This window comes from Phasianus colchicus, chromosome 1, assembly GCF_987193195.1.
Source record: "Phasianus colchicus chromosome 1, bPhaCol1.hap1.1, whole genome shotgun sequence".
Taxonomy (NCBI): domain Eukaryota; kingdom Metazoa; phylum Chordata; class Aves; order Galliformes; family Phasianidae; genus Phasianus; species Phasianus colchicus.
In genome coordinates, this window is record NC_143436.1 from 155,441,682 (window position 1) to 155,468,198 (window position 26,517).

Here is a 26,517-nt window from a genome sequence, read left to right on the forward strand (position 1 = left end):
CACCTCTGGAAAAGGGAAGACCCCAAAATAACTGAAAACAGCAGCAACAATCTGAGGTGAAACAAACTAATTTACTAAATATAGTATCAGCAAAATATAATGAGAAGAGAGGGAGAGTGTGTGCGAAAGGTGGATAGGCCTCACCACAATGCTGAGTTGAGAAGTGCAGTCCAGTTGAGCCAATGAAGAAAAGTAGACGGAGAAGAGTAGACAGAGAAGTGCAGGCAAAGAAGAGAACATCACGTGACATTGCCAGAAGTTAAATCTCCTCACTGACCACAAAGCCCCTTGGGGAATGTAGTTCTCCTCCGGACAGGCACCTGGAACTTGAGCATCAACAGTCAAACCCCCAGTGCATTACATGATGTTATGTTGTGGAATACTGATAACCAAAAATCATAAAACCATGGCAAGTAAGAAAAAACTGAGTAATTGAAGAGGGGAGAAAAAGAATCATTAATTGGTGTCTTTTACAGTCCAGTAGTTTGGACCTTATTCTGTTATGAAGCTGGAGTCATGTTATAATCACTTGTATCACTTAGCACTTTTAACTTCTGATTTTGGAGTTTAGTATATATTTTTTAAAAAATTGATGTATAATTAAGTTTTCCATGTGAATTTGGTGTGTTTTGGCTTTAGCAATAAAATGTCTTTTACACAGAAAATGAATGTGACTACTTAGCACTATGAAAAATTGGAGGCTGCCTAAGGAGGAGAGTGTACTTCCAGTGAGATGCATTCATGTTTAGTTTTTGCAGAAGTTCTAAATTCTAATTTATTGAGCTTAATACAAATATAAGGAATAAAATTTTGGGAGAGTACTGTTGATGTAACAGAAAAAAAATATTGTAAGCTGATGACAGGATGTAAAAAATAAATCATGAGAAGTATTTTTCTCTTTAAAAACACATCAGTAATCTGGCAATGTTCTCAATGGCTTCTGTTTTACATGATAGTTTGACCTCAACCCATTTCTAAATGATGTTTGAAGTGTTCAAAGAATGTAGATAGGTTTTATATTCTGTGCTGCACACATGTTAGATCAGATCTTTATTCTAGTTTACCATCTTTAACACCAGATTAATTTTCCTCTGTTAGATATCTATTTCTGTTGCGTCTGAGAGTAAGCCATTCTTGCAGTTACCTGGTAGAAGAGAAAGGAAATAAATTGGTCAGAAAATAGATACGTTTGGATTTCATCTTTTGGTAAATGAGGTTGTTTGAGTGGTAAACAAGTTTAAAAAAAAGATAAGAGGTTCTGTTTTTCTCACTTCTTTCCTTGCATGTATTAGAACATCACAGAAGGCTAACTGAGAAGAGTGCTATTAAATTTAGTTGCTCTGTTTTATGTAGAAAACCATTTCAACTGGAATATTTCTGAAGGCTACAAGATCTTTAGATGTAATAAGAAAAGCAGGAGATGTGAAAGAGCTGCCCTCTATGTTAAGAAGTGGGTAGATTGTGAAGAGCTGCCTCCTGGAACCTGTTTGTGGCTCTGAGAGCTTGTGTGTTAAAATCTGGGACCATGCCATTAAAGGGCATCTGTTGATCAGGAATTGCTACAGGCCACCTGATCAATGGGAGCCTGTGGATGAGGCCTTTCTTCAGCTACAAGAGGCGTCATGCTCACAGGCTCTCACCCTCGTAGGGGATTTTGAACACCCCAATATCTGCTGGGAAAACAACATGGAAGGCTTCAAGCAATCCTGGAGATTTCTGAAATCTGTTGAGGATAACTTTCTGGTCCAGGTATTGGGCAAACCAACCAGAGATGAAGTGTTGCTTGACCTGGTGTGTGGCAATATAGAGGAGATTGAAAGCAGTCTGGGCTGAGTTTGTAGTCTTGAGTAATAGAGGCCTGGTAAAGAGCAGAGTCAGGACCCTGAACTTCAGGAGAGTGAACTTTCAGCTGTTTAAGAAACTATTGGATGAGATCCCCTGGGAAGGTTTCTTTAGGATGTAGAAACAGAATGAGCTGGCAGGACTTTAAGGACACCTTTCTGAGACCTCAAGAGACACTCAAGATGTGATCAGGGAAGCCAAAGCTCAGATGGAACTGAACTCAGCAAAATTTACGAAAAATAAGAAGGGATTCTACAGGTATGTTTGTCTGAAAAGACATAGGCAAAGAGTGTACCCCTTCTGATAAATGAGAAGAGAGAACTGGCTTCAATAAACATGGAGAAAGATGAGGTACTCAACAAGTTCTTTGCTTTGGTCTTCACTGATAGGCTTCTTGCATCTACCTGAACTTCAAGGTAGAAACTGGGGAACAAGTAAGACAAAATGAAAAGACCAGGAAAAAGAACTCGCTGAATGCACATTTGAACTAGGAAAGCAGAAAATTATTCTATTTTTTTATATATCACTTCTATCTCTGAGTTTGTAAAAGAAAACAAAGAAATGTTTCTTATATAACCTATCTATTGAACAGATAGTTTTGTAACAGGAAACAACAAATATTCTGATAACTACAATCACCTCAATTAAAGCCACTGAAAGACTTGAGCAAATTGATTACCAATAAGTTATCAGTGGTTTTTATCTTATGATAAAGTTTGCAGAGAGAAAGAAGAACATAAGGATCAAAGTTACCATTCCTACTCTCCAGCATGGAATGACATGTCTTGTTTTTACTGTGCACTTTTCTTTTGCCTTGATAAATGCTAAACATTAGTATACATTGACTTATATTTTAGCTGACTTTTTTCTAAATAAAAGACAGTAAACAATTAAAGTTACACCTTCAGTTTTAACCTGTTCTATCAACCAAGCAGCTTATTGTTCAAAATAGGATTTATTTAGTGGAGTCAGAGGGCTAGTGGATTTATACTGCCAAAATGAAGTACTGTATTTCAAGATTATTTTTAAGGTGCATTATCATGATTGTGGCTACGTTTGTCAAGTGTGTAACAAATGGTGTACAGGATGCTCCTAGTTTCAAAGAATTTATAGTTTTCAGAAATGAGGTATTGTGGGAGGAGAAGTGGAAATATGAAGTAAGACAAATGTTAACAGTGGGTCTGCATCATAGATAAGTAATTCTAGTTCTGAGTCATTCTTGTGCTATACTGTATTTAGAGATTGCCTGTAGTGAAGTCTGGATGGGAGGTTTTTGTCTGTAGTGTACTTCTGCAGAAGAGTGTGAAATTAAACAGAATGATTGAAGTAATTACTGTTTAAAAGCTAAAGCATTAGGTAAGGAACTTTTTAATAGTGAAGTATTGAGAATAAGGAATGAGAGTTTATTTTTGAAAATTAGTCAGCTTATTATTAATAGGCAAGAGAACGGGCATTGATATGTTATCTAGCACTGTAATGTCTAAAATTATCTGTGCCTGGTGAGATGATTTTGGCAACCTATTTCAGAAGAAATGCCTGTGAGTGACAGAACTCAGAACAGTTTAAGTTCTGGAGCAGTTCTGGAATAAAAACTAGCCTGAACTCCTGGCAAGAAGGAACTGGAAATTCATCACTGAAGTTGTAATTGCAGTACATGATACTAATTAAATGAATGAACTTCACATAGAGGTATCTCATATGACCCTGATAATTTTTTTTCCTGTATCAGTAAAATAGGAAAATCTCAGTAAATTCCCTATTTTTTTTAACTAGGGAAATTCAACTGAGTTAGCATTAAAGCTGAAAGCCGATATTGTGTATTTGTTTTATAAGTACTTGCAAAAGTCTTTCTTTTGCCCTGTCTTATTTTACTATTGCAGAAAGGGGTAGTATGCAGCAGAACTTAAAATGTTTTTTCCTAATATTTTTCCAAGTTTAATGAGAGCCTTATGGTTCTTTTCAGCAGTGGCTGGCAGTAACATACCAGTAGGAGATAAAAAGTGAAGCATAAGGCAGGGTGTAGCTAATGGTAGTTTCTTCAAACAGTTTCCCAACTCTTTGTGGTTCAGAGCTTCTGAGGAGAAGGTGATGTCCTGTTACTTGACTGGTCTCTACAGACTTCTTTTGTTCAGTAGTTTGTCCATTAGGTTTTCAATCTATGTAAAGTTGCTATCTACAGCTCTTGCCATTTGTTTTATTTAATGACAAAACAATGTTATTTTTAATTTCTAACATTTAGCAAACAGCTTAAATCTTTATTTACTAATAGATTAACAGCTACAGTAAATAATGCATTTTAAAAATAATTAATAGTACTAAAACTGATATGAAGATAAATTTGAAGATCTACTAGTCATTTGTCTGTGGCACAGATTTGGACCTTTCTGTAGCCTGCACTGCCTTTGCTTTTATCATTTTCCATCTCACTGTCCTCATCACATCGTGAGAGGTAGGGACTAAAGCCAGATGGAAGATGAGAAGCTTCAGTATATTCCTCCTTTCTTCTCTGCCTGAAATATGATTCATATCTCTACAGAAACTTCAGTTACTAGTCTGAAAACCACTTGGTCAGCAAAAATTGCTGAGTGTTGATATGACAAATGTAGGACATTGGAAACTTAAACCACAAGACAGAATTTTTCTTTTTGTTAAAATTCAATCTTCTTGTTGTTTTTAGGCAGAAAACCTAGAGAGTACAATAACCATACCAGATATCAGATTACATAGCAACCCTTCAGCTTTTAATGTTTACTGCAACGTCCGGCATTGTGTATTGGAGTGGCAAAAAAAAGAAACATCTGTCTCTTTGACGTCAAAGAACAGTGTACAGAGTGGGGATTCAGACAGTGATGAAGAAGAGGAATCCAAAGAGCCACCCATTAAACTTCCAAAGGCAAGTAACTCTTTAAAGTTTACCATGTGTAGTCTGAAGTTGTTAGGTTATGTTGCTGGGGACTTAACCAGTGGGATGCACAGCATACTTTTAAGAGGAATCTAAAAAGATAATGTTATTATGTGTGTTAGAGAATATATCAGTAAGAGAAATGGAATAGTGTAGTTTCAAAAAAAGATGAGTTAGGAAAAGGTATGAAAACTCATTCAAGAAAGATATTACTACGTATAGTTGATGACAAGGTAGTTACTATAATGGAAACTTACCATATCACTTTCTCTGCTGTTTTTCGTGTGTTAGGTTCACTGCTTTCTCCAGCTATTAGTCTTCTGTCTGGGAATAATGGAATAAACTTCTCAGTTTATTTCAGATATGCTTTCTTCTCAGTGATAATATTTCTTAAAAATATCCCATATGTTCTTTAGCCTGCATGATCAGATCTTTGTTCCCCATAGATTACATAAATGTTTTCCTCCAGTCTTTCGATTGTATGAAACTTAAGGTGTAACTTGCAGGAAAACTGCTGTTGAAGACTTGATTTTCATTTCTTGTCTTCCTCCAAAAATCAAGCAGATTCTAAAATAGTAACTTCTGAAAGATAGGATTTGAAATAATTTGAATGATAGAGAAGATATTTGTAAGGCTTCCAGTATGTGTTATCTCAGGCTATCAGAACAGATCTGTTTTGTTGAAAGGCAGTTCCGTTAACAATTTTGTTATAACATTTCACTCTTATTCAGCTTTTAGTCAAGGGTGAATCAGATGCTCTAGACTTTAAGACTCTTCTGCTGACATCTTAGCTTTAGTGTTATTTCTGTAATAGAAACGCATAGTCAACTTTTGTAGATATGTTCACTTATTTGTAATGCTCAATTTTCTTTCATCTTCATAATGATTAAAATATTGACTTTGAGAAGACAGTTAATGGAACAGTCAGTAGAAAGAAATTAAGTATAATCTCAGAATATTCAGGAATGCTGAAAGGGAAAGCAAAGAGGGGCTGTATAACAGCACGTTTTCAGATGTTGATATTGAAGAGCCAAAATGATCATATTAACAGATACTGTAAAATATCTGTACTTTTTTCTTTTTCTTTAGATCATTGAAGTTGGATTATGTGAAGTTTTTGAACTGATAAAGGAGACCAGATTTTCTCATCCATCCTTGTGTCTCAGGAGCCTACAAGCCCTACTTAATGTGCTCCAGGGACAGCAACCAGAAGGCCTGCAGTCAGAGCCTCCTGAAGTACTGGGTAATGTCTCATTCTTCCCCACCACCCTATCTGTTGCTGTCTTCAACAGAAAACAAGTAGTGTCTAGCAAGTTTTTATGATACAGTAATATTTTTTCTTTATTTAATATGGTTGTTAATGCTTGTTTTCTTCTCCTGAGTGACTGACTTTATTCTGGAGTGTAAACTCGATTATGACAAATGTAACCAGTATTTCACAGCATTAATCTTTCGTAGAACAGAAATTTTGGCACAATGTCGTATTTTTTTGTGTAATGTAGAGTTTAATTGAAACATAAACCTTGACAGTCCTATGATTCGCTTGCTATACTGAACCTACAAAATGTTTGGTCTTACTGGGAAGATAAGATTCTGTAGTGAACTTGACAGAATCACAGAATGGCCAGGGTTGGAAGGGACCTCAAGGATTGTGAATCTCCAACCCCCATGCATGCAGGGCCACCAACCTCCCAGATTAATACTATACTAAACAGCCTAGGGCCCCATCCAATCTGGCCTTGTACACCTCCAGGGTACGGGGCATCCGCAGCCTCTCTGGGCAGCCTGTTGCTCGCCATTCTCTCTGTAAAGAATGCCCCATGGCATCCAACCTAAATCTTCCTTCCCTTAACTTAAAACCATTTCCCCCTGTCCTGCTGTTATCAACCCCTTCAAAGAGTTGATTCCCCTCCTCTTTGTAGACTCCCTTTAGGTATTGAAAAAGGCTACAGTGAGGTCACCCCGCAGCCTTCTTCCTTCTTTTCTCCAGGCTAAACAAGCTTAGCTCCCTCAGCTTGTCTTCATAGGGGAAGTGCTCCAGTCCCCTGATCATCTTCGTGGCTCTCCTCTGGACCCTCTCCAACAGCTCTCTGTCTTTCTTGTACTGGGGACTCCAGACCTGGACACAGTACTCCAGATGGGGCCTCACAAGAGCAGAGAAGAGAGGGACAATCACCTCCCTGTCCCTGCTGGCCACCCCTCTTCTGATGGAGCCCAGGATCCCATTTGCCTTCCGAGCTGCAAGGGCAAGCTGCTGGCTCATATTAAGTTTTTCATCTATCAGGACCCCCAGGTCCTTCTCTTCAGGACTGTTCTCTCAGCCTCAAGGACTGTTCCTTTGAGTCTGTATGGATGCGTGGGATTCCATCTTGCACTTTGCCGTGTTGAACCTCATCAGGTTCACCTTGACCCACCTTTCCAGCCTGTTGAGGTCCCTTCGTTCTACCATGTCAACCGCACCACTCAGCTTGGTGTCGTCAGCAAACTTGCTGAGGGTGCACTCGACTCCGTCATCGATGTAATTGATAAAGATGTTAAAGAGCACAAGTCCCAAGATAGACCTCTGGGGGATGCCGGTCGTTACTTACCTCCACCTGGACGTAGAAGCATTGATGACCACCCTCTGTCTGTGGCCATTCAACCAATTCCTTATCCATCGAGTGGTCCACCCATCAAATCGACATCCTTCCACTTTAGGGATAAGCATGTGGTGGGGGACCATGTCAAAGGCCTTGCTCAAGTCCAGGTAAATGACATCGGTCGCCTTCCCCTTGTCCACCAATGCCATCACTCCATCTTAGAAGGCCACCAGATTGGTCAAGCATGACCTTCCTCTGGTGAAGCTGTGCTGGCTGTCTCAGTTCACATGCTCATTCCTCACGTGCTCAAGCATGTTATCCAGGAGGATCTGTTCCATGATCTTTCCAGGCACAGAGGTGAGACTCACTGGCCTATAGTTCCCTGGGTCCTCCTTGCTCCCTTTCTTGTAAATGGGAGTGACGTGACCCTTTCTCCAGTTATCCGGGACCTGCCAGCCACAAATTTTCAAATATGATGGAGAGCGGCTCAGCAGCCACCTCAGCCAGCTCCTTCAGAACCCTGGGATGCACACCATCCAGCCCTATAGACTTGTACAAATTCAGACTCTTGAGGTGGTCTCAGATTTACCACCCTGGTCTCCTAGAGGTGTAGGGATGCAGGGCTTAGGGACATGAGAAGTACTGGAATCCTGGCTGCCAGTGAAGACTGAGGCAAAGAATTCATTGACACCTCAGCCTTCTCTTTGTCCATTGAAGCCAGTTCTCCTTTTACATTTACCAAAGGAGGTACACTTGTTTTGACCTGTCTCTTTTGGCCGATGTACCTATAGAATGTCTTCCTATTGTTTTTCTTGTCCCTCACCAAGTTCAGTTCTGCCTGCACCTTGGCTTTCCTGATCTCATGTCTGCAAGCCTAGACGGCATCCCTATATTCTTCCCAGGTGACATGCCCTTGTTTCCAGAGCTTGTATGTACCTTTCTTCACTCTCAGCATGCCCAGCAGGTACTTGTTGAGCCACGCTGGCTTCTTATGTCCTCTGCCCGCTTTCTTATTCAGAGGGATGGAGAGCTCTTGTGCTCTCAGGAAGGCATCCTTGAGGATTAGCCAGCTCTCCTTGACATCTCTGTTTTTAAAGACAGCATCCCAGAGGATCTTGGCCAACAGTCTATTGAACAGCTTAAAGGTAGCTCTTCCAAAGTTCAGGGTCCTGATGCCACTCTTTGCCAGGCCCACGTCCCTTGAGATAACGAACTCAACCAGGGCATGATCACTGCAGCCCAGGCTGCCTCCAACCTTAATGCCTTTAATGATCTCTTCTGCATTGGTGAGCAGCAGGTCTAGCAACGCTTCACCTCTGGTCGGTCTGTCCAACGCCTGGACCAGAAAGTTGCAACTTCTGTTGCAATTTACCATTGTATTCTGTAGCTTAGCTGTTTAATGTTGAAATTTACTTAAAGTTGCTAAACAAGTAGAGCAGGGTAGTGAGAGCAGACTAAAATCCCTTCCTCTTAACTCCTCTTCTTAGGCTTGACTTCAGTCTCAGTTCTTCTACCTTTTTCCACTATTTTGAGCAGTGCTAAGAAATGGAGGTTGCGGTCAATTTGTAACACTTTGTTGTGGTTTAACCCAACTGACAGCTCAGTACTATGTTCTAGCTCAATACTCAATACTACATTCAGCTCTTCACTTTCTCCTCCTTCCCAGTGAGATGGATGTAACAATTGGGAAAACCGAAGTATAACTCCTGGGTTGAGATATAAATAAATAACAGACAAGGAGAAGGCTGTCTTCTCTGATAACTGATCGTCATACAGCCTGTCACGCACCCCTCAAATGTTTGATTTGGTGGAGGACTGGGGAAGAACATCCCTCTCACTGTATGCAAAGATGAAGTTCCTGCCCACCTGAGGGGCTTGAGCATCCACAAGTCTACGGATTCCAATGAGATGCATCCTAGAGTCCTGAGGGGATTAGCTGATGTAGTTGCCAAGCCACTCCCAGTGATATTTGAAAAGTTGTGACAATTAGATGAAGTCCCTGGTGACTGGGTAAAAGGCAATGTAACACCCATTTTTAAAGAGTAAAAGAGATGACCCTGGGAATTAACCAACCTGTCAGTCTCAGATCTGTGCCAGGTAAGATTGTGGAGCAGATCCTCTTGGAAGCTATGCTAAGGCACATCTAAGAGGGAGGTGATATAGGAGAACCAGCAAGGCTTCACCAAGGGCAAACCCTGCTTGACCAACCTAGTGGCCTTCTGTGATGGTGTCACTGCATCAATGGGTAAGGGAAGAGCCACTGATGTCATCTGTCTAGACTTCAGTAAGGCCTTTGACACAATATCCCCCAACATCTTTCTCTTAAAACTGGAAAGATGTGAATTTGATGGGTGGAGTACTCAGTGGACAAAGAACTGGCTGCAGGATCAAGTCCAGAGAGTGGTGGTCAGTGTCTCAGTGACTGGATGGAGATAAGTTATGAGTGGTGTCCACAAGGGGTCAGTGCTGGGAACGATTCTCTTCAATACCTTCATGAAAGACAGTTGGGTCAAGTGCACTCTCAGCATGTTTGCTGATGACACCAAGCTGTGGAATGTGGTCAATGCACCAGAGGGATGGGATGCTGTACAGAGGGACCAAGAGAGGCTTGAGTAGTGGGCTCAGGTGCATCTCATGAGCTTTAACAAATCAAAATGTAAGATTATACATCTGGGTTGAGCTAACATCTGCTACTGCTACAAACTGGGAAATGAAAGGATTGAGTGCAGCCCTGACAAAAAAGACCTGGGGGTACCAGTGGATGGCAAGCTGAACATGAACCAGCAGTCCACCCTTGCAGCCCAGAAAGCCAGTCGTATCCTGGGCTGCATCAAAAGAAGCATGGCCAGCAGGTTGAGGGAGGTGATCCTGTTCCTACTCTGTGCTGGTGAGGCCTCACCAGGAGTACTGTGTCCAGATGTGCAGTCCTGAGTACATGAGAGACATGGACCTGTTGGAGCATGTCCAAAGGAGGGCCACAAAAAGGATCCATGGAATGGAACACCTCTCCTATGAGAACAGGCTGAAAGAGGTGGGGCTGTTCAGCCTGGAGAAGAGCTGGCCTTGACAGCAAGGTGACTTGATAGTGGCCTTTCAGTATGTAAAGGGAAACTACAGGAAAGAAGGGGACAGACTCTTTGGCAAAATCGGTTTTGATAGAATGCAGGTAAGCAATTTCAAGCTTAAAGATGGTAGATTCTGGTTAAATATAAGGAAGAAATATTTTGAAGTGAGGGTGGTGATGCACAAGAATAGGTTGCCCACTGATGTGCCTGGTGCCCTGCTCCTAGAGAGTTTCAGGGTGAGGCTGGATAAGCCCTAGGCAACCTGATTTTTCTGTGCATGTCCCTGCTCATTGCAGTGGAGTTAAATTAGATGTTCTTTAATAGTCTCTTCCAACTCTAAGGATTCTGTAACTCTGTGACTTTACGAAACTGCTTAACATGTGTCAACCAATGCCTACTCCAGTCCCTGAGCAGTCTCAGCCCCCCTGGCCAACTCTTCCATTTTATGGTTTTCTCACATGAACTCATGTGGTATGGGATGTCAATTTGGCCAGGTTAGGTAAGCTGACCTGTTTCTGTTTCCTCTCAGCTCCTTGTGCTCCCTTAGGTCCCCCTTTCTGCCAGAACAGTACAAGAAGCTGAAATGTCCTTGGCTTTGTTCAGTGCTGCTCCATAGCAACTAATACTTTGGTGTGTTATCAGCATTGTTTTTTTCCCAAAGCCAAAACATTACATCATACTAGATGGTATGAAGAGAAAGTGAACTCTGTCCCAGCTGGATCCAGAGCATGCTTCCTCTCTGCTACTTCGTCTTGCTCACGTTCTTCCATGACACAATGCTACACCATGGAGTCCTTCCCACAGGATACAAGTCCTTCACAGATTACTCCAACATGGACTGGTGGCGATGGTTCTTCAATCATAGAATCATAGAATGGCCTGGGTTGAAAAGGACCACAATGATCATGGAGCTTCAACCCCCCCCCGCTGGGTGCAAGGTTGCCAACCTCTAGACCATATCCAGCCTGGCCCTGAATGCCTCCAGGGACCCACAGTCTCCTTACGCAACATGTTCCAGTGCATCACCACCCTGTGTGTGAAAAACTTCCTCCTACTATCTAAGCTAAACCTCCCTGGTCTCAGTTTAAAACCATTCCCTCTTGTCTTATCACTATCCAACCTCATAAACAGCTTCTTCCCCCCTCCTGTTTATACACTCCCTTCAAGTACTGGAAGGCCGCAATGAGGTCTGCCTGGAGCCTTCTCTTCTCCCAGTAAACAAGCCCAGTTCCTTAACGTTTGCTCATAGAGAGGTGTTCCAGCCCTCTGATCATCTTAGTCACCCTCTGCTGGAGCTGCTCCAAAAGCTCCATGTCCTTCCTGTAGCAGGGGCCCTGGCCCTGCATGCAGTACTCACAGGAGCTGAGTAGAGAGGGATAATCACTTCCCTCTCCCTGCTGGCCACCCCTTTATTAATGTAGCCCAGATCACAGTTGGCCTTCTGGGCCTGCTGGCTCATGTTGAGTTTCTTGTCCACCAGCAGCACCCTCCAGTCAGCCTTATTGAACCTCATTAAGTTTTCATGGACCTACTTCTCCAGCCTGTCCAGGTCTCTCTGGATGGCTTCCCTTTTCTCCAGCGTACCGACTGCACTGTTCAGCTTGGTCTCATCCACGAGCTTGCTCAGGGTGCACTCGATGCTGTTGTCTGTCCTTTATGAAGGTTGTCACAGGGTTATCCTTAGATGTAAGTCCGTGACAAGGGGGCCCAGGCCCTGGGAAAAAGAAAAAAAAAAAAGGAAGGAGTACTAAGGGTTTGCTGCCACTCAGCCAGCCCCAGGCTGCATGTGCTCTGGGAGAGGGGGAAGGGCAGAGATCTTGCAGATAGTTTTAACGAAACCACAGGGGCAACGATCTGAGGAGGAACGGTAATTTCCTGAATATAACTAAATCAAATAAAACGAGAGAGACAAGAGTCAAACCATGATAGTGTGAGGGAAAGCACGTGCTTTTCTCCGCGGCGAGCTGAGACGGCTGAGTCGGGACCAGAGGGAGACAGGCAGACACTCGGGCCGTGTCCGGAGCTCCACCCCACTTCCTCTTCCTGCCAGGTCCTCCGAGGGTGCTGCCCCCTCCCCTCTCATCAGGATACTCAAAGCGCCCATAAAAGGCAGTAAATGGAACCAGAACATTAACTCTTTAACTTCCACTGGTCCACGTGATGTTCTGATGTGGAATACTGACAACAAAAAATCACAAAACCACAACAAAGGTGTTGAAGGGCACTGGTCCCAAGACCGACCCCTGAGGGACGCTGCTTGTGACTGGCCTCCACGCTGACACAAAACCATTGATCACAACCCTTTGGCTGGGTCCAGCCAGCCGATTCCTCATCCATCAAACAATCCTTCAAATCCACACCTCTCCAATTTAGAGAGAAGGATGTGGTGAGGGACCATGTCGAAGGCCTTGCAGAAGTCCAGGTAGATGACATCCACTGTTCTTCCCCCGTCCACCGAAGCTGTCACTCCATCATTGAAGGCCACAGATTGGTCAGGCATGACCTGCCCTTGGTGAAGCCATGCTGGTTGTTTCAAATCACCTCTTTATCTCGTATGTGCCTTAACATAGCTTCTAGGAGGATCTGCTCTATGATCTTCCCAGGCACAGAGGTGAGGCTCACCGGCCCGTAGTTCCCTGGGTCTTCCTTTCTCCCTTTTTAAAAAATGGGAGTAACGTTTCCCTTTTTCCAGTCGCTGGGAGTTTCACCAGACAGCCATGATTTTTCAAATATGATGGGGAGCGGCTCAGAAACCACATTGGCCATCTCTTTCAGAACCTTAGGATGGATATCATCTGGCCTTGTGGACTTTTATATGTTCAATTTCTTGAGGTCTCAGATCTTTTCCACTGCTACAGTAGGAAGGAAACCACTCCCCACACCCTCATCTAGAGGCCCATAGTCCTGGCAGACATGGGAAACCTGACCACCTGTGAAGACTGAGGCAAAGCACTCACTGAGTACCTCAGCTTTTTCGGTGTCTGAGGAAGCCAGCTCCCCATTAGCTTTCATTGGGGGAACAAGAAGAACTGCTTAAGAACTGCTTCTGCATGAATCTGTTCCTGTGGCATACTGTAGTCCTTCTGGAATAGACTATATGAGCAAGGGTCTCACACAGGGCTGCAGTTGCTGCCAGAAGACCTGCTACAGTGTGTGCTTCTCTCTACGGGCTGTGGTTCTTGCCAACAATCTGCTCCTGTATGGGTTCTTCACAGGCTTCCTTCTGTCCACACCCACCTGCCACAGTACTGTTTTTCATGTCCTGCAGGCATATGGACTGCTCCACCATAAGCTTCTCTATGGGCTGCAGGGAACTTCTCTGGCACCTGCAGTGCTGGCTACCCTCCTCCTGATTTGACTTTGGTGTCTGCAAGGCTGTTTGTCTCACATTTCTCACTTTTCTCTCGCAGTTGCTGTCTCTGTGCTTTTCCCTTAAATTTGCTTTCCCAGAGGCATAGACAGCATCTCTCATGATTCTGCTCTGGCCAGATGTGGCCAGATGTGTCCCTTTTAGAGCAGTTGAAACTGTCTCTGATCACAGAGACCACCCCTGCAGCCCTCCACTATGAAAACTTTGCCAACATAATTTCGGAGCACACAAGAATTGAAGTAGATTTCTGTTCACACCTTGATTCTTTCAGATATTCAGCCTTTCAGGCATTGTGAACAGTACTTGAAAATGGCATATGATCCAATGTAACTTTCAAGCTGTAACTTGAAATGCTTATTCCTGAAAAATGGGGTGTGTGATCATGGGTATAGTGATCATAAAGATTAGGCAAGACCTGTGGAAACCTACACATCATCTCAATGATGAGGTAGACTGGAAGGCAGGTAAAGTAACTCCTTCATCACTTACTGTTGTGTTCAGATATATCAGAAAGACTTGAGATTTTTTTTGTTGTTCCTTGTGATTTATAGGCTTACTTTTTCTGGATGAAAAAGAAAGTCAAGTTAAGGATGATTAGTTTAGGCTTACCTAAACAGGGTGCTTTCTTTTCTCTCTGAAAGTAAGGATAAACTTAATGAGTGAGGAAAGATACCATATATTTTCTAGGTTCAAATTAATTTCCTGTTGATTGGCAAATTGCTTAGTATAGTTTTGTGACGTGTGTGTTGAATTGCTGTTCTTTTTTGCAGAATCCCTGTTTCAGCTTCTTCTGGAGATAACTGTCCGTAGCACGGGAATGAGCGACAGTACAGGACAGTCCTTAACAGCACTTTCCTGCGCGTGCCTCTTCAGTTTGGTAGCTGCATGGGGAGAGACAGGAAGAACGTTGCAAGCGATCTCTGCTATCCTCACCAATAATGGCAGCCACGCATGTCAAACTATTCAGGTTGTGTACTACAACTTCTTCATATCTGGAAATTTTGTGTATATGAATTCTGATATCTAATGTGCAAATTCAGTTTTTTCATTTTTTTTCTTGCTTTTTTTTTTTTTGAGGTAAAAAGTAAATATTTCTTTCTGCCTCTTGAGTTGGAGATAGAACTTAAAATAGTATGTTTAAAAATAGGCATGGTTTTTCACTATTTCTTTTACTGTTTTTAGGTGCCAACAATTTTAAATTCTCTTCAGCGGAGTGTACAGGCAGTTTTGGTGGGCAAAATCCAAATCCAGGACTGGTTCAGTAATGGAATAAAGAAGGCAGCCTTGATGCACAAATGGCCATTGAAAGAAATATCTGTAGATGAAGATGACCAGTGCCTACTTCAGAGTGATGGTTTCTTTCTCTATCTCTTATGTAAAGATGGACTTTACAAGATTGGCTCTGGATATAGCGGGACAGTGAGGGTAATGTTATTTCTTGTATGGTGAATGATAGCTAAAATACAGGTTTTTAAGATGACACAATTCTACTGAGAATCTTTTGTAGTTTACAGTTCTATAATTTGTCTATTTTTTTTCTGATGATTTCTGTGAGTTTTACAGCATTTTGTTATAGTTTACTTTTCTCAATGTGTTGTTTAGTTTATAAATGATTATTTACATACATGTTATTCTGAGCTTTGCTTAACAATTTGAATTTTCTGCTTTCTAGGGCCATATATACAATTCTACATCTCGCATCAAAAACAGAAAGGAAAAAAAGTCTTGGTTAGGCTATGCTCAGGTAGGTGAATACTTGAAACGTAACACATAATGCTCTCCACTCTCCACAGAGTAATTTAAGTAAAGCGTGACCTAAAGTAATAAGCTTACACAGAAATTGTATTGCTCCTTTGGCTTAATTTATTTGTTACTGACTTCTAAATTATTGTGGAAGATTACATTCATCTATAAGATATTCGTTGGAAGAAATAATGGAATGTGGCATTTATTATCATAGTTGTTTCTTACTTGTCACTTCTCAAACATGATTTAACATTTTTTATTTATGAATTTTGCGGTCACACTTCATTATTTAAGAAGTACACCATTGATTAAGTTGGTGGATATAAAACTCCATTGGAACAAAGTACTGTAAGAAATGCTGATAAGTGCTATTTGCAAAAATGAATTGTTTTTAATACATTTACAGAAAATACAAAAGTATTGTTTTGATTGACTGAGGATTGAGGGGTGCATAAACCATAAGGAGACCTATTGTTGACCTTAACTCCAGGAAATTTTAGCTGCGTTTGGATGCTTTGGTTTGTTTAGGGTCAATTTATGGAGAATCAGGAAACTTTTCTCACACTGTTGCAGTTCATTATAGAAATAGTTTTGATGTGCGTTTTTTGTTTGTTTTGTTTTCAGAATCCTGTTATTAGCACTGGGTGTTTTCAGAAAATAAATACATTGAGAGAACTCTAAGTTTTTGAACTAAATTTTTATTGTGTGTTTACTATTAACCAAGTGATCTCATTATCCTTGCTTGAAACTGTATATATCCTTGCCATAACTTCAAAAATTACTGCTATTATCACAGATATCATATATTTGTATATATTTATATATATTTATATGAGTGTTGATTTTTTTTTTTTTAGTAGTAAAACAGATATGTTATCTAAAGGTACACCAGTGCAGTACAAACGCATGATGATGCATTCATTCAGGAGCCTTTTTTTATCACTCTGGAAAGGATTAGGATCCATACAGTATCTCTGTAAACGATTACACATTTGCGCAGTCTGTACATAGCTGTAAATACATTACCATGTTATTCTTTGCATGCTTATACAGCTCTATGCAGTCACACAGCAACTGTGCCCAAGCAAAGGCACTGCTAGTTGTTTAAAAGTCAGTTAGGGAGGTTACGTATATGTGCACAAGTTTACTTCAAATGAATAAGAGTGTCCTCAGTCTCATTTCCTTTCAGGTGCTTGCTTAGGTCAGCTCAAGTTTAAGTGATTTTTCTTATTTAATCATGCAAATTATTTTAAATTAAAGCTTTACTAGCTACATTAATGCTGTTCACTTTTTCCTAGTCTGCGTAGTTTTTTTTTTCCCTCATCTCAGCTTGATTTATCCAGAAAAATGTAAATAGTTTAGAAGGAAGAAAGAGTGAGTTAGAGCTGTCTATCTGTCTCTATAAGTTAGGTGATTGTAGTTGGAGTCTGAATATGTAAACAAAGATATTTTGAGGCTAGGCCTTAGTGACTAGACTGTAAAATGCATCCATTTTTTAGATGTGTAGAATCTCCACCTGAGACCAGTCATGCTTCAAGCAAATGTAAGCCACTGTCAAATCTCTTAGTATGATGCTGCCATTATCGGAATCGTCATTTAGTCATTATTCAAATTGGCTTCTGGAAACCTCCAGGTGGATTCTAATTTGCTTGGCCTCAGTTACATTTAATGAATATATTCATAAATGCCATTAAGTAATGTTTTTCTTTTCCTGTAGCTGCTTTTGTAGCAGAAATTTTTTCTAAATGTGTTTTCCCCAAGTGTTCCTATCCTGCCCTTAACACCTTTGCAAGGTGTTAAGACATTGCAAGACCTAAAAAGATAGAACAAAGTGGCCAGATGCCCCTAATATGCAAATAACTCTTATACTTGTTATACAGAACTGTGGGCTTATGCAAGCTGTCTAAAGAAGTGAAATTAAAGATTAAAGTGAAGCAAAACATAGAATCATTAATGATGGAAAAGACCTTTAAGATCATCTAGTCCAATGATCAACCATCAACGCTGTGCCTGCTAAACCATGTCTTTAAATGCCACATGAACAAGTTTCTTGAACACCTATAGGGATGATGACTCCAATTCTCTGGGCCTCTGAACACTTTCAGAGAAGAAATTTTTCATAACACCCAACCTGAACCTTTCCTGGTACAACTTGAGGCAATTACCACTTGTCCTATTGCTAGTTACCCAGGAAAAGAGGCTGAACCCACCCACTCTATGACCTTCTTTCAGGTAGTTGTAGAGAGTGGTAAGGTCTCCCCCGCGTCTCCTTCAGACTACACAATCTCAGTTCCTCATAAGACTAGTGTTCCAGACCGTTCACCAGCTTCATTGCCCTTCTTTGGAAGGGCACTCCAGGGCTTCAATGTCTTTCTTGTAGTGAGAGGCCCAAAACCGAACACAGTATTCAAGGTGCGGCATCACCAGTGCTGAGTAGATGGGAATGATCACTTTCCTGGTCTATTGGTCCTGCTGGCTATGCTATTTCTGATACAAGCCATGATGCAATTGGCATACCTGGGCACACTGCTGGCTCATGTTTAGCTGGCTGTCAACCAGCATCCACAAGTCCATTTCCTCCATACAGCTTTCCAGCCACTCTGCCCCAAGCTTGTAGCTTTGCATGGGGTAGTTGTGACCAAAACACAGGACCTGGCACTTGGTCTTGTTGAACTGTATCCCTCCCACTGGCCTTAGCCCATCAATCCAATCTGTCCAGATCCCTCTGTTGGACCTTCCTATCCTCAAGCAGATCAACACTTCCTCCCACTTGGTGTCATCTGCAAACTTACTGAAGGTGCGCTCAGTCTTGTAGAGTTCAACAATAAAGATATTGAACAGGACAGTCTGAACCCCTGGAGCTGGTCACCAGCTGGATTTAACTCCATTCACCACCAGTCTCTGGGCCTGGCCATCCAGCTAGTTTTTTACCTGTGAAGCATATACCTGTCTAAACCATGATAAGCTGCCAATTTTTCCAGGAGAATGATTTGGGAAACAGCATCAAAGGCTTTATTAACGTCAGAGTAGATTATATACACAACGTTTTTGACTGTGTTAATATGCTCATTCAAAGTTATAAGTTCAAAAACATAAATGTGAACTTCAGATAGTTAAATCTTTTTTTTAGAAGAAGCCAGCTGAGCTGGTAACTGAGAAACTTAAAGACAAAAGCAAACAAACAAGAAAGAAAACTAAAAAATACACATATGAACATAGAGAATATAATTTGATATAACAAACATTAATGTGGACTGCTGACTAGACAGATAATCTTGAAGAGATGAAGATATACTACCTGTAAATCATTAGTCCTGAATGCATCCCTTCCCGTAGGTTTGGCCAGGAGCTGGGAGGTAAACAATATAATAGCTCATTGTATGTAAAATTCTCTATTGTGGCTGCTGTCACCAAAATCATCATGTACTTTAAAGAATTTTTTTCATTAAGAGTTTAAAAAGCTCTCTCTAGTGCGAGTCAAAGTACTTAATTAACGTTTTTGAAAAATTCTCTAGTCTTTTAATACACTTACAGAAGCTGTGTGTGAGTTATCAGCATGCTGATTGAAGTGTGCAGTAAGTGTGGAGAGTGCCAAATTTTTAGTTTTTATGCTACAGTTTTACCACTGAAAAAAAAAAGTTGAATATCAAAACAAAATATATTTTATTTTTTTGACAATACCTTGTATTTGAGCATATTTTCATACCAATATGTACTCTTACTTTTTCTAGGGCTATTTATTATATAGAGATGTGAACAATCACAGTATGACAGCCATAAGAATAAATCCTGAAACTTTGGAGCAGGACGGTACAGTTGCTTTACCAGGTAAGAACCTCTAGATATGAGAAGACGGTTATAGTTTACTGTTTATATGTTATGTATTTTCAGGTAAGCAGAAGAGAAATCAAGATAGACTTTGAGAATGGAGAGAAACTGCTTTTTTATGCCTTTGATTTTCTGCATTAGACCAGTTGCAGTATTTCATTTAGAGATCTTGCATCTACTCCAAATGCTACAGGAAGAATATTGTTTCTTTAAAGAATGTGTAGTTATCTTAATTGAAAGACAAAGAGCTCAATTCCTGCTCTAAGAACTTTTACTTGTTTCTGGTTTGAACTTTTGAGCATTTCAAATAGGTTCAGTTTTGTTTTTAGTGTATTTTACATGGAGGTAGTCCTCCATGACTGAGGGAAGTCATTTGTTTTATATAAAGCAGAAACAGGTCCCGAAAACTGAAGGACACTGAAGAACACTGATGAAACATGCTTCTAATGTTTCGACTTCCTGGTGAAACTCATCTGTTAGCCACCCATGTAAACAGATGGGACATGGGAGTATCAAATGACAGGATTATTCTTATATGTCAGAAGAAAAATTTTATGTTGCATCCTGTAAGAAAGTACTGATTGGAAACTCAGAAAATGTCTTTGATCTTTTGTATTAAAAAAACAAACAAACAAACAAACAAACAAAAAACCCAATAATTTTTAAACAAAGGATGAATGGATGAATGTAGAATCTAGTCTATGCAACACAGACTTTTTGGAGCTGCATAGGAAATTTGAGTGAGAGATGTTCAAGGACCTGACAAATTGCCTTAAAGGACTATACTTCCACTTTCTTCACCTGAAGGATATTTTTGAACCATTAGGGTTTTTGAGGTCCTTAACTGTGTTGCAACTGATAATCAAAGTGACATTCTTCATGCAGATCTTGCAAGACTCTTAGTTTCAAAGAGTAGCCCAGGTTGAAAAGGACCACAATGATCATCTAGTTTTAACCCCCTGCTATGTGACAGGTTGAACTCTTTAACATCTGTAAAGTCTACCTCAGAACTGTCAGCTTCCTTTTGCAAATCACGGTGGAAGCTAGTGTCATTCTATAAGAAAGCCTGTTTATGCTTCAGAAAGACACAAATGAAACAAGATATATTAATCATTCAGTGCAAAATAAAACTGTGGAAACACCCATTCAAAAATACCTCAAAAATTGTTACACAATTGTATTTTGTGTGTTTTGTGTTAGTGTTGAAGTGAACGCTAGCTTTTGTAACTGCTAGCCTTTGTACTTCAGCCCTTGAACTTTATTGTCTTGCTTTCTGCACTCATGCACAGTTACCTCACACTTATTTCTTATGAACAGATATGGCCTTGTTCTTCTGGCTAGGGCAAATGTAAAGGTCTCCACTTCTGGTTATTTCCGTTTGCCCCCAGTAGGAAAGAAACAGAGGTGTGTAGGGTATGTAATCTGTTCTGAGGAAACCTGAGTATATACATAACTAAATATTTATTACTGTCTCACTCAAACCATATTAATCACTTGTAGCATGTTCTATAGCTTTGAAAAATCACACCAGATAGAACTAGAGGGCGTTTACCCTGCTAACAGCTGAACGCTGATAGGAATCCAAGTATTTCCTCCAAGTTGATACATTATTCAGATGTAGTTCCATCTGGAGTTAATCTCTTTCAAATACCCTGACCAGTCATAATACATTTAAATAAGGTATTCACATTTATTTGTAAAGAAATAAGTAGGAGATTAGGAAATGTGATTAGGAATCGATCGTAGCTAGAAGTCATGTGGCCTTAAAAAATTCCGTTAACTATGAAACATGATCTTATATTTTCTCATATGATAGAATCCACAAGTTTCTTTTAAAGGCTAGTGTTTCCATTCTAACAGATGCTGCAGCAAATCTAACAACATAACTGGAAATATCAGACTGTGTCAACATTCTTACATCTAATAAATGCTTTTGCCAAACTTTGTATGCTTTCCCTGAGCTAGCAATCTGTCTTACCAATAGAAACACTATACAAGAATCCCCAAATTCTGAGATTTGCTAGGTAATTAGACTTGAATTTACAGAGGATTTCATCTTGACTGTTTAATCAGCAACACTTACTAGATACCTCAGAGAAAGGTTGCTGTGTTCAGCTGAAGAAGAAGTTATACATTATATGTTTTCACTGTTAAAATTGCACATCAATATCTTGGAGCTAAGAATCATAGAATCATAGAATGGCCTGGATTGAAAAGGACCATAATGATCATCTAGTTTCAAACCCACTGCAGTGTGCAAGGTTGCCAACCACTAGACCAGGCTGCCCAGAGCCACATCCAGCCTGGCCTTGAATACCTCCAGGGATGGGGCATCCACAACCTCCTTGGGCAACCTGTTCCAGTGCATCACCACCCTATGTGTGAAAAAATTCCTCCTAATATCTAACCAAAACCTCCACTGTCTCAGTTTAAAACCATTCCCTCTTGTCCTATCACTATACACCCTCGTAAACAGCCTCTCCCCCTCCTGTTTATATGCTCCCTTCAAGTACTGGAAGGCTACAATGAGGACTCGCCAGAGCCTTCTCTTCTGCCGGCTAAACAAGCCCACTTCCCTCAACCTTTCCTCATAGGAGAGGTGCTCCAGCCCTCTAATCATCTTAGTCACCCTCTGCTGGAGCTGCTCCAAAAGCTCCATGTCCTTCCTGTAGTGGGGGCCCCAGGCCTGGGCGCAGTACTCCAGATAGGGCCTTACAAGAGCCGAGTAGAGAGAGACAGCCGCTTCCTTCCCCCTACTGGCCACCCATTTTTTAATGCAGCCCAGAACACAGATAAAGATGTTAAAGAGCACTGGTCCCAAGACAGACCCCTGGGGGGTCTCGTTACCTGTCCCATTACCGGCCTCCACCTGGACGTAGAAGCATTGATGACCACCCTCTGTCTGTGGCCTTTCAACCAATTTCTTATCCATCGAGTGATCCACGTGTCAAATCCACATCCCTCCAATGTGGAGATAAGCTGTGGTGGGGGACCATGTCAAAGGCCTTGCTCAAGTCCAGGTAAATGACATTGGTCGCCTTCCCCTTGTCCACCAATGCCATCACTCCATCTTAGAAGGCCACCAGATTGGTTAAGCATTCCCCTTGTGAAGCTGTGCTGGCTGTCTCAGGTCACATGCTCATTCCTCATGTGATCAAGCATGTTATCCAAGAGGATCTGTTCCATGATCTTCTCAGACACAGAGGTGAGACTCACTGGCCTGTAGTTCCCTGGGTCCTCCTTGCTCCCTTTCTTGTAAATGGGAGTGACGTGACCCTTTCTCTAGTTATCCGGGACCTGCCAGCCACAACTTTTCAATTGTGATGGAGAGCGGCTCAGTAACCACCCTCAGCCAGCGCCTTTAGAACCCCGGGATGCACGCTATCCGGCCCTATAGACTTGTACATATTCAGTCTCTTGAGGTGGTCTTGGACTTGCTCTGCCCTTACTGTGGGGGGGGATTTACCACCCTGGTTCCCACCTAGAGGTTTAAGGATGCAGGGCTCAGGGACGTTAGAAATACTGGAATCCTGGCCGCCAGTGTAGACCGAGGCAAAGAACTCACTCAGTACCTCAGCCTTCTCTTTGTCTATTGAAGCCAGTTCTCCTTTTACATTTACCAAAGGAGGTACACTTGCTTTGACCTGTCTCTTTTGGCCGATGTACCTATAGAATGTCTTCCTATTATTTTTCACATCCCTCGCCAAGTTCAGTTCTGCCTACACCTTGGCTTTCCTGATCCCATGTCTGCAAGCCTAGACGGCATCCCTGTATTCTTCCCAGGTGACACGCCCTTGTTTCCAGAGCTTGTGCGCACCTGTCTTTGTTTTTAAAGACAGCATCCCAGAGGATCTTGGCCAACAGTCCATTGAACAGCTTAAAGGTAGCTCTTCCAAAGTTCAGGGTCCTGACGCCACTCTTTGCCAGGCCCACATCCCTTGAGATAACGAACTCAACCAGGGCATGATCACTGCAGCCCAGGCTGCCTCCAACCTTAACACCTGTAATGATTTCCTCCACATTGGTGAGCAGCAGGTCCAGCAACGCTTCACTTCTGATCGGTCTGTCCAATACTTGGACCAGAAAGGTATCATCAGTGGATTCCAGGAGCCTCCTGGACCTCTTACAGCTTGCTATGTGGTCTTTCCAACAGATATCTGGATGGTTGAAGTCCTCCATCAGGACGAGAGCCCATGAGCATGATGCTTTCCACATCTGAAGCAAGAAATCCTCATCAACAGTCTCCCCTTGATCCGGCCTGTAGTATACGCCTGTCACCAGCTGGCCTTTGTTAGACCCGTCCCTAATTCTAACCCACAGGTCTCAACCTGTTCCTGACCGTTTCTTAGAGGGACCTCCTCACTGTCTATCCACTCTTTGACATAGAGGGCAACTTCCCCACCCTTTCTACCTCTCCTATCCCTTCTAAAGAGCCGATACCCCTCAATGATGGTATTCCTGTTAGAACATAAAATAGCTGTTAAAAAGTATTTTTAGAAGAGGTCTCTTTCCTGTGTGTAATCAGTGTAGGAAACACCTTACAAGTCTTTCAGTCACACTATCCTTGTTGGTAGATCTGTCAGCAGAACAGGAAGAGAAGAGATGATATAAGGGTATACTTTTAAACTTGTAGGGAAAGTGAACTTTTTCTTTTTTTACCTTTTAGTGTGGGCAGAATTCTTTCCTTACCATTTTTTTTTCCTTGAAAGTGGCTGAACTGTTTTCAATAAATATATGTTATATGAAAGTATACGTTACAGTTTTTCAAAAAGCACTAGATTTTCTGCTAAGAGTTTGGCAAAAGCTACAAACAATAGAAAAATGAGATTAATGGTGAGAAGCTTGATTCCCTGTTTCATTTCTTTCAGTAGGTTCCATATGTTGGTCTGAGTAAATTTTTCTTAAAGATAAAGATTCATACTTTAAAAAAAAAGCCTTTGGAGCATGGGAATGACTAATGAAAGACCAATGCTCAGCAAGATTGAAATGCAGCTCTGTTATAAAAATTTAGATTTTTCCTTAAATGTAAAATTAGGATCTTCTGAAGTTAAATATTAGGGAAACCCTTACATTTCACACAATGGAAAGAACTGCAGTAACTTGTAAAAAGACAAAAGAGTAATATATTTAATATAGAGGTTAAAGAGAGGAGATCTTTGTATAAAATAAAACCTTGTCTGAGCAGTATGATTTCTCTCTGTACAAACTAAAATTCTTGTATTTAAGTTATAGTAAGAGAATTAGACAGAAGGAGAGTACAGTGTCTGTAAGTTAATACTAACTAATGCAATGCAATTCATCTTTCACAGATTGTCATACTGAAGGGCAGAATATTCTCTTCACTGATGGAGAGTATGTTAATCAAATAGCAGCATCTAGAGATGTAAGTGTTACATACAATGGGCAAATGATTTTTACTTCTCACAATATTCCTTTATTTTATAACATGTACACAATTTCCTCTTTGTTTAATATTTGTCTTTTGCTTGGCTAACTCAACTAAGGAATAAATCTATGTAGCTAAAATTCACGAGAAGCTGCCATTTATGTTTTTTATATTCGCACAGTTTTGATTTGAGATGGAATGTGATTTTTCAAATAAGTTTTAACAACAACTAAATTGCTGTTTTTGGGAAAAAAACTCACACATGGAATAATATCTTTTTAACGTATTCTACTGGGGCACTGTGGGATAAGCTGCTCAGTGCAATTTTTCTTTTAAATTCATTTTCTTTAATTGCTTTTGTAGTTGTTGGAGAATTTCACACAAATTTAATAGAAGAAGTAGCAAAGATACTATTTTAAATGAAAATTGACTGTTGGCCGAAGCTGTGCGAACCCAAATATGTGCTTATGTGAGGGGCAAATCAGTTTTAGGTTTTGTATGTTTTGTGTATCAGGTAGTTATTACATGAGTAATTCTGGACCAGTCACTGATTTTACCTGGGGCTGTAATACGAATGGGGAACGGTAGACAAGAGATACGGATCATGACCTTATAAGGAAAACCCATTATTGCCAGTTCTCCTGTTAAAACAGCTTGTTTGTTTGTTTGTAACATGACCAGTTTAACATATTTCCTTTCTGCTTGTTATTTGTTGTTGTTGTTTTACAGAAAACTCACAAAACTTTTTTTAGATACTATTTGAAAAAGTAAGTAGTCTCCCTTAAAACTGCAACTATAAATTTGAGTTGTAAATCAGGAGAAGCTGAGGGCTTAAAAGATGTGTGAATATACATGTGCATAGTTGTAAAAGCAGAATTTCTTTGATAAGGTTCAGAACTAATTATTTCTGTAGCAAATCACTATTTTCATAGTAAATTCAAATATTTTACCATGTCAGATACTTCTCTTCAGCTCATGCTGTTTGCCTTTCCTTTTTTTTTCCTTCTGTACTAGCTGTTACTTTATCTGTGTATCTTCTGATAACTGAATCTGATACAGTTTTATACTGATGGACTTAGGCTCTGAAAAGTAAATCACCATATTTATTATTCAATGTAAAGTGGATATTTTATTTATTGCAGGATGGCTTTGTAGTGCGAATATTTGCAACAAGTACTGAGCCAGTGCTGCAACAAGAACTGCAGCTTAAGCTTGCAAGAAAATGCTTACATGCCTGTGGCATCTCATTGTTTGATCTGGAGAAAGACTTGCACATTATCAGTAAGTTCTTTTCTTTGAAGTTTAATTATAAGCTAATAATTAAAATAGGAATACTGAAACCCTGCCCGTTCCCTTTGTTTGCCTTCATTATGTGAAGGAAAATATAACTCCATTATAAATGAAGAGAAGCATAAATCTTTGAAGCAGCTTAAACACACATTTTGAACCACAGTGTTTTTGTCTGCAGTGCTATCTGCAATTTTCCATTATTTAGTTTATAATATGTATAACACTATTTGAAGCTTAGAGTTGATCATAGGGCTCATATAACATATAGTTAAGCTACAGAATTCCTTGCTCTGGGTCAAAATTTACAGAATTTATAAGGACTGCAGTCTGGATTCATTGGAACAAATGCAAAGATACTAACATATCTGGAAACCAAATCGCTATCAGAATTTTTGAGATGCAGAACTCCTGGTGTCTAAGAAGGTACTTCAGAGAAATTACTTGACATTTGCTTAGCTCTTTTGCTAATTCAGCTGTCAAAACAAAAGAATATTTGGCCATATGGACCT

The 26,517-nt window shown here is 40.6% G+C and overlaps 1 protein-coding gene and 1 long non-coding RNA gene across 16 annotated transcripts in view; one reads left to right on the forward strand and one right to left on the reverse strand.

Moving 5' to 3' along the window:
- The window catches only part of MYCBP2 (MYC binding protein 2), a 202,017-nt gene that overhangs the window by 27,281 nt on the left and 148,219 nt on the right, over positions 1–26,517 (forward strand). For all 14 annotated transcript variants that reach the window (XM_090130532.1, XM_090130523.1, XM_090130483.1 and 11 more), the window contains exons 3-10: positions 4,520–4,735; positions 5,834–5,987; positions 14,529–14,725; positions 14,941–15,183; positions 15,431–15,502; positions 19,236–19,332; positions 24,642–24,715; positions 25,861–25,999. In XM_090130532.1, the coding sequence (XP_089986658.1) occupies positions 4,520–4,735; positions 5,834–5,987; positions 14,529–14,725; positions 14,941–15,183; positions 15,431–15,502; positions 19,236–19,332; positions 24,642–24,715; positions 25,861–25,999 (1,192 nt within the window). The remainder of the gene's footprint in view (positions 1–4,519; positions 4,736–5,833; positions 5,988–14,528; positions 14,726–14,940; positions 15,184–15,430; positions 15,503–19,235; positions 19,333–24,641; positions 24,716–25,860; positions 26,000–26,517) is intronic.
- On the reverse strand, positions 583–12,794 carry LOC149920169 (uncharacterized). 2 transcript variants are annotated; one of them, XR_016461408.1, is made up of 4 exons: positions 12,310–12,794; positions 11,921–12,102; positions 5,002–5,068; positions 583–1,144 (listed from the first exon to the last, which is right to left on the reverse strand). It is a non-coding gene; the product is annotated as an uncharacterized LOC149920169 (long non-coding RNA). The 2 variants fall into 2 exon arrangements; XR_016461407.1 differs by having other exon boundaries at positions 11,921–12,794.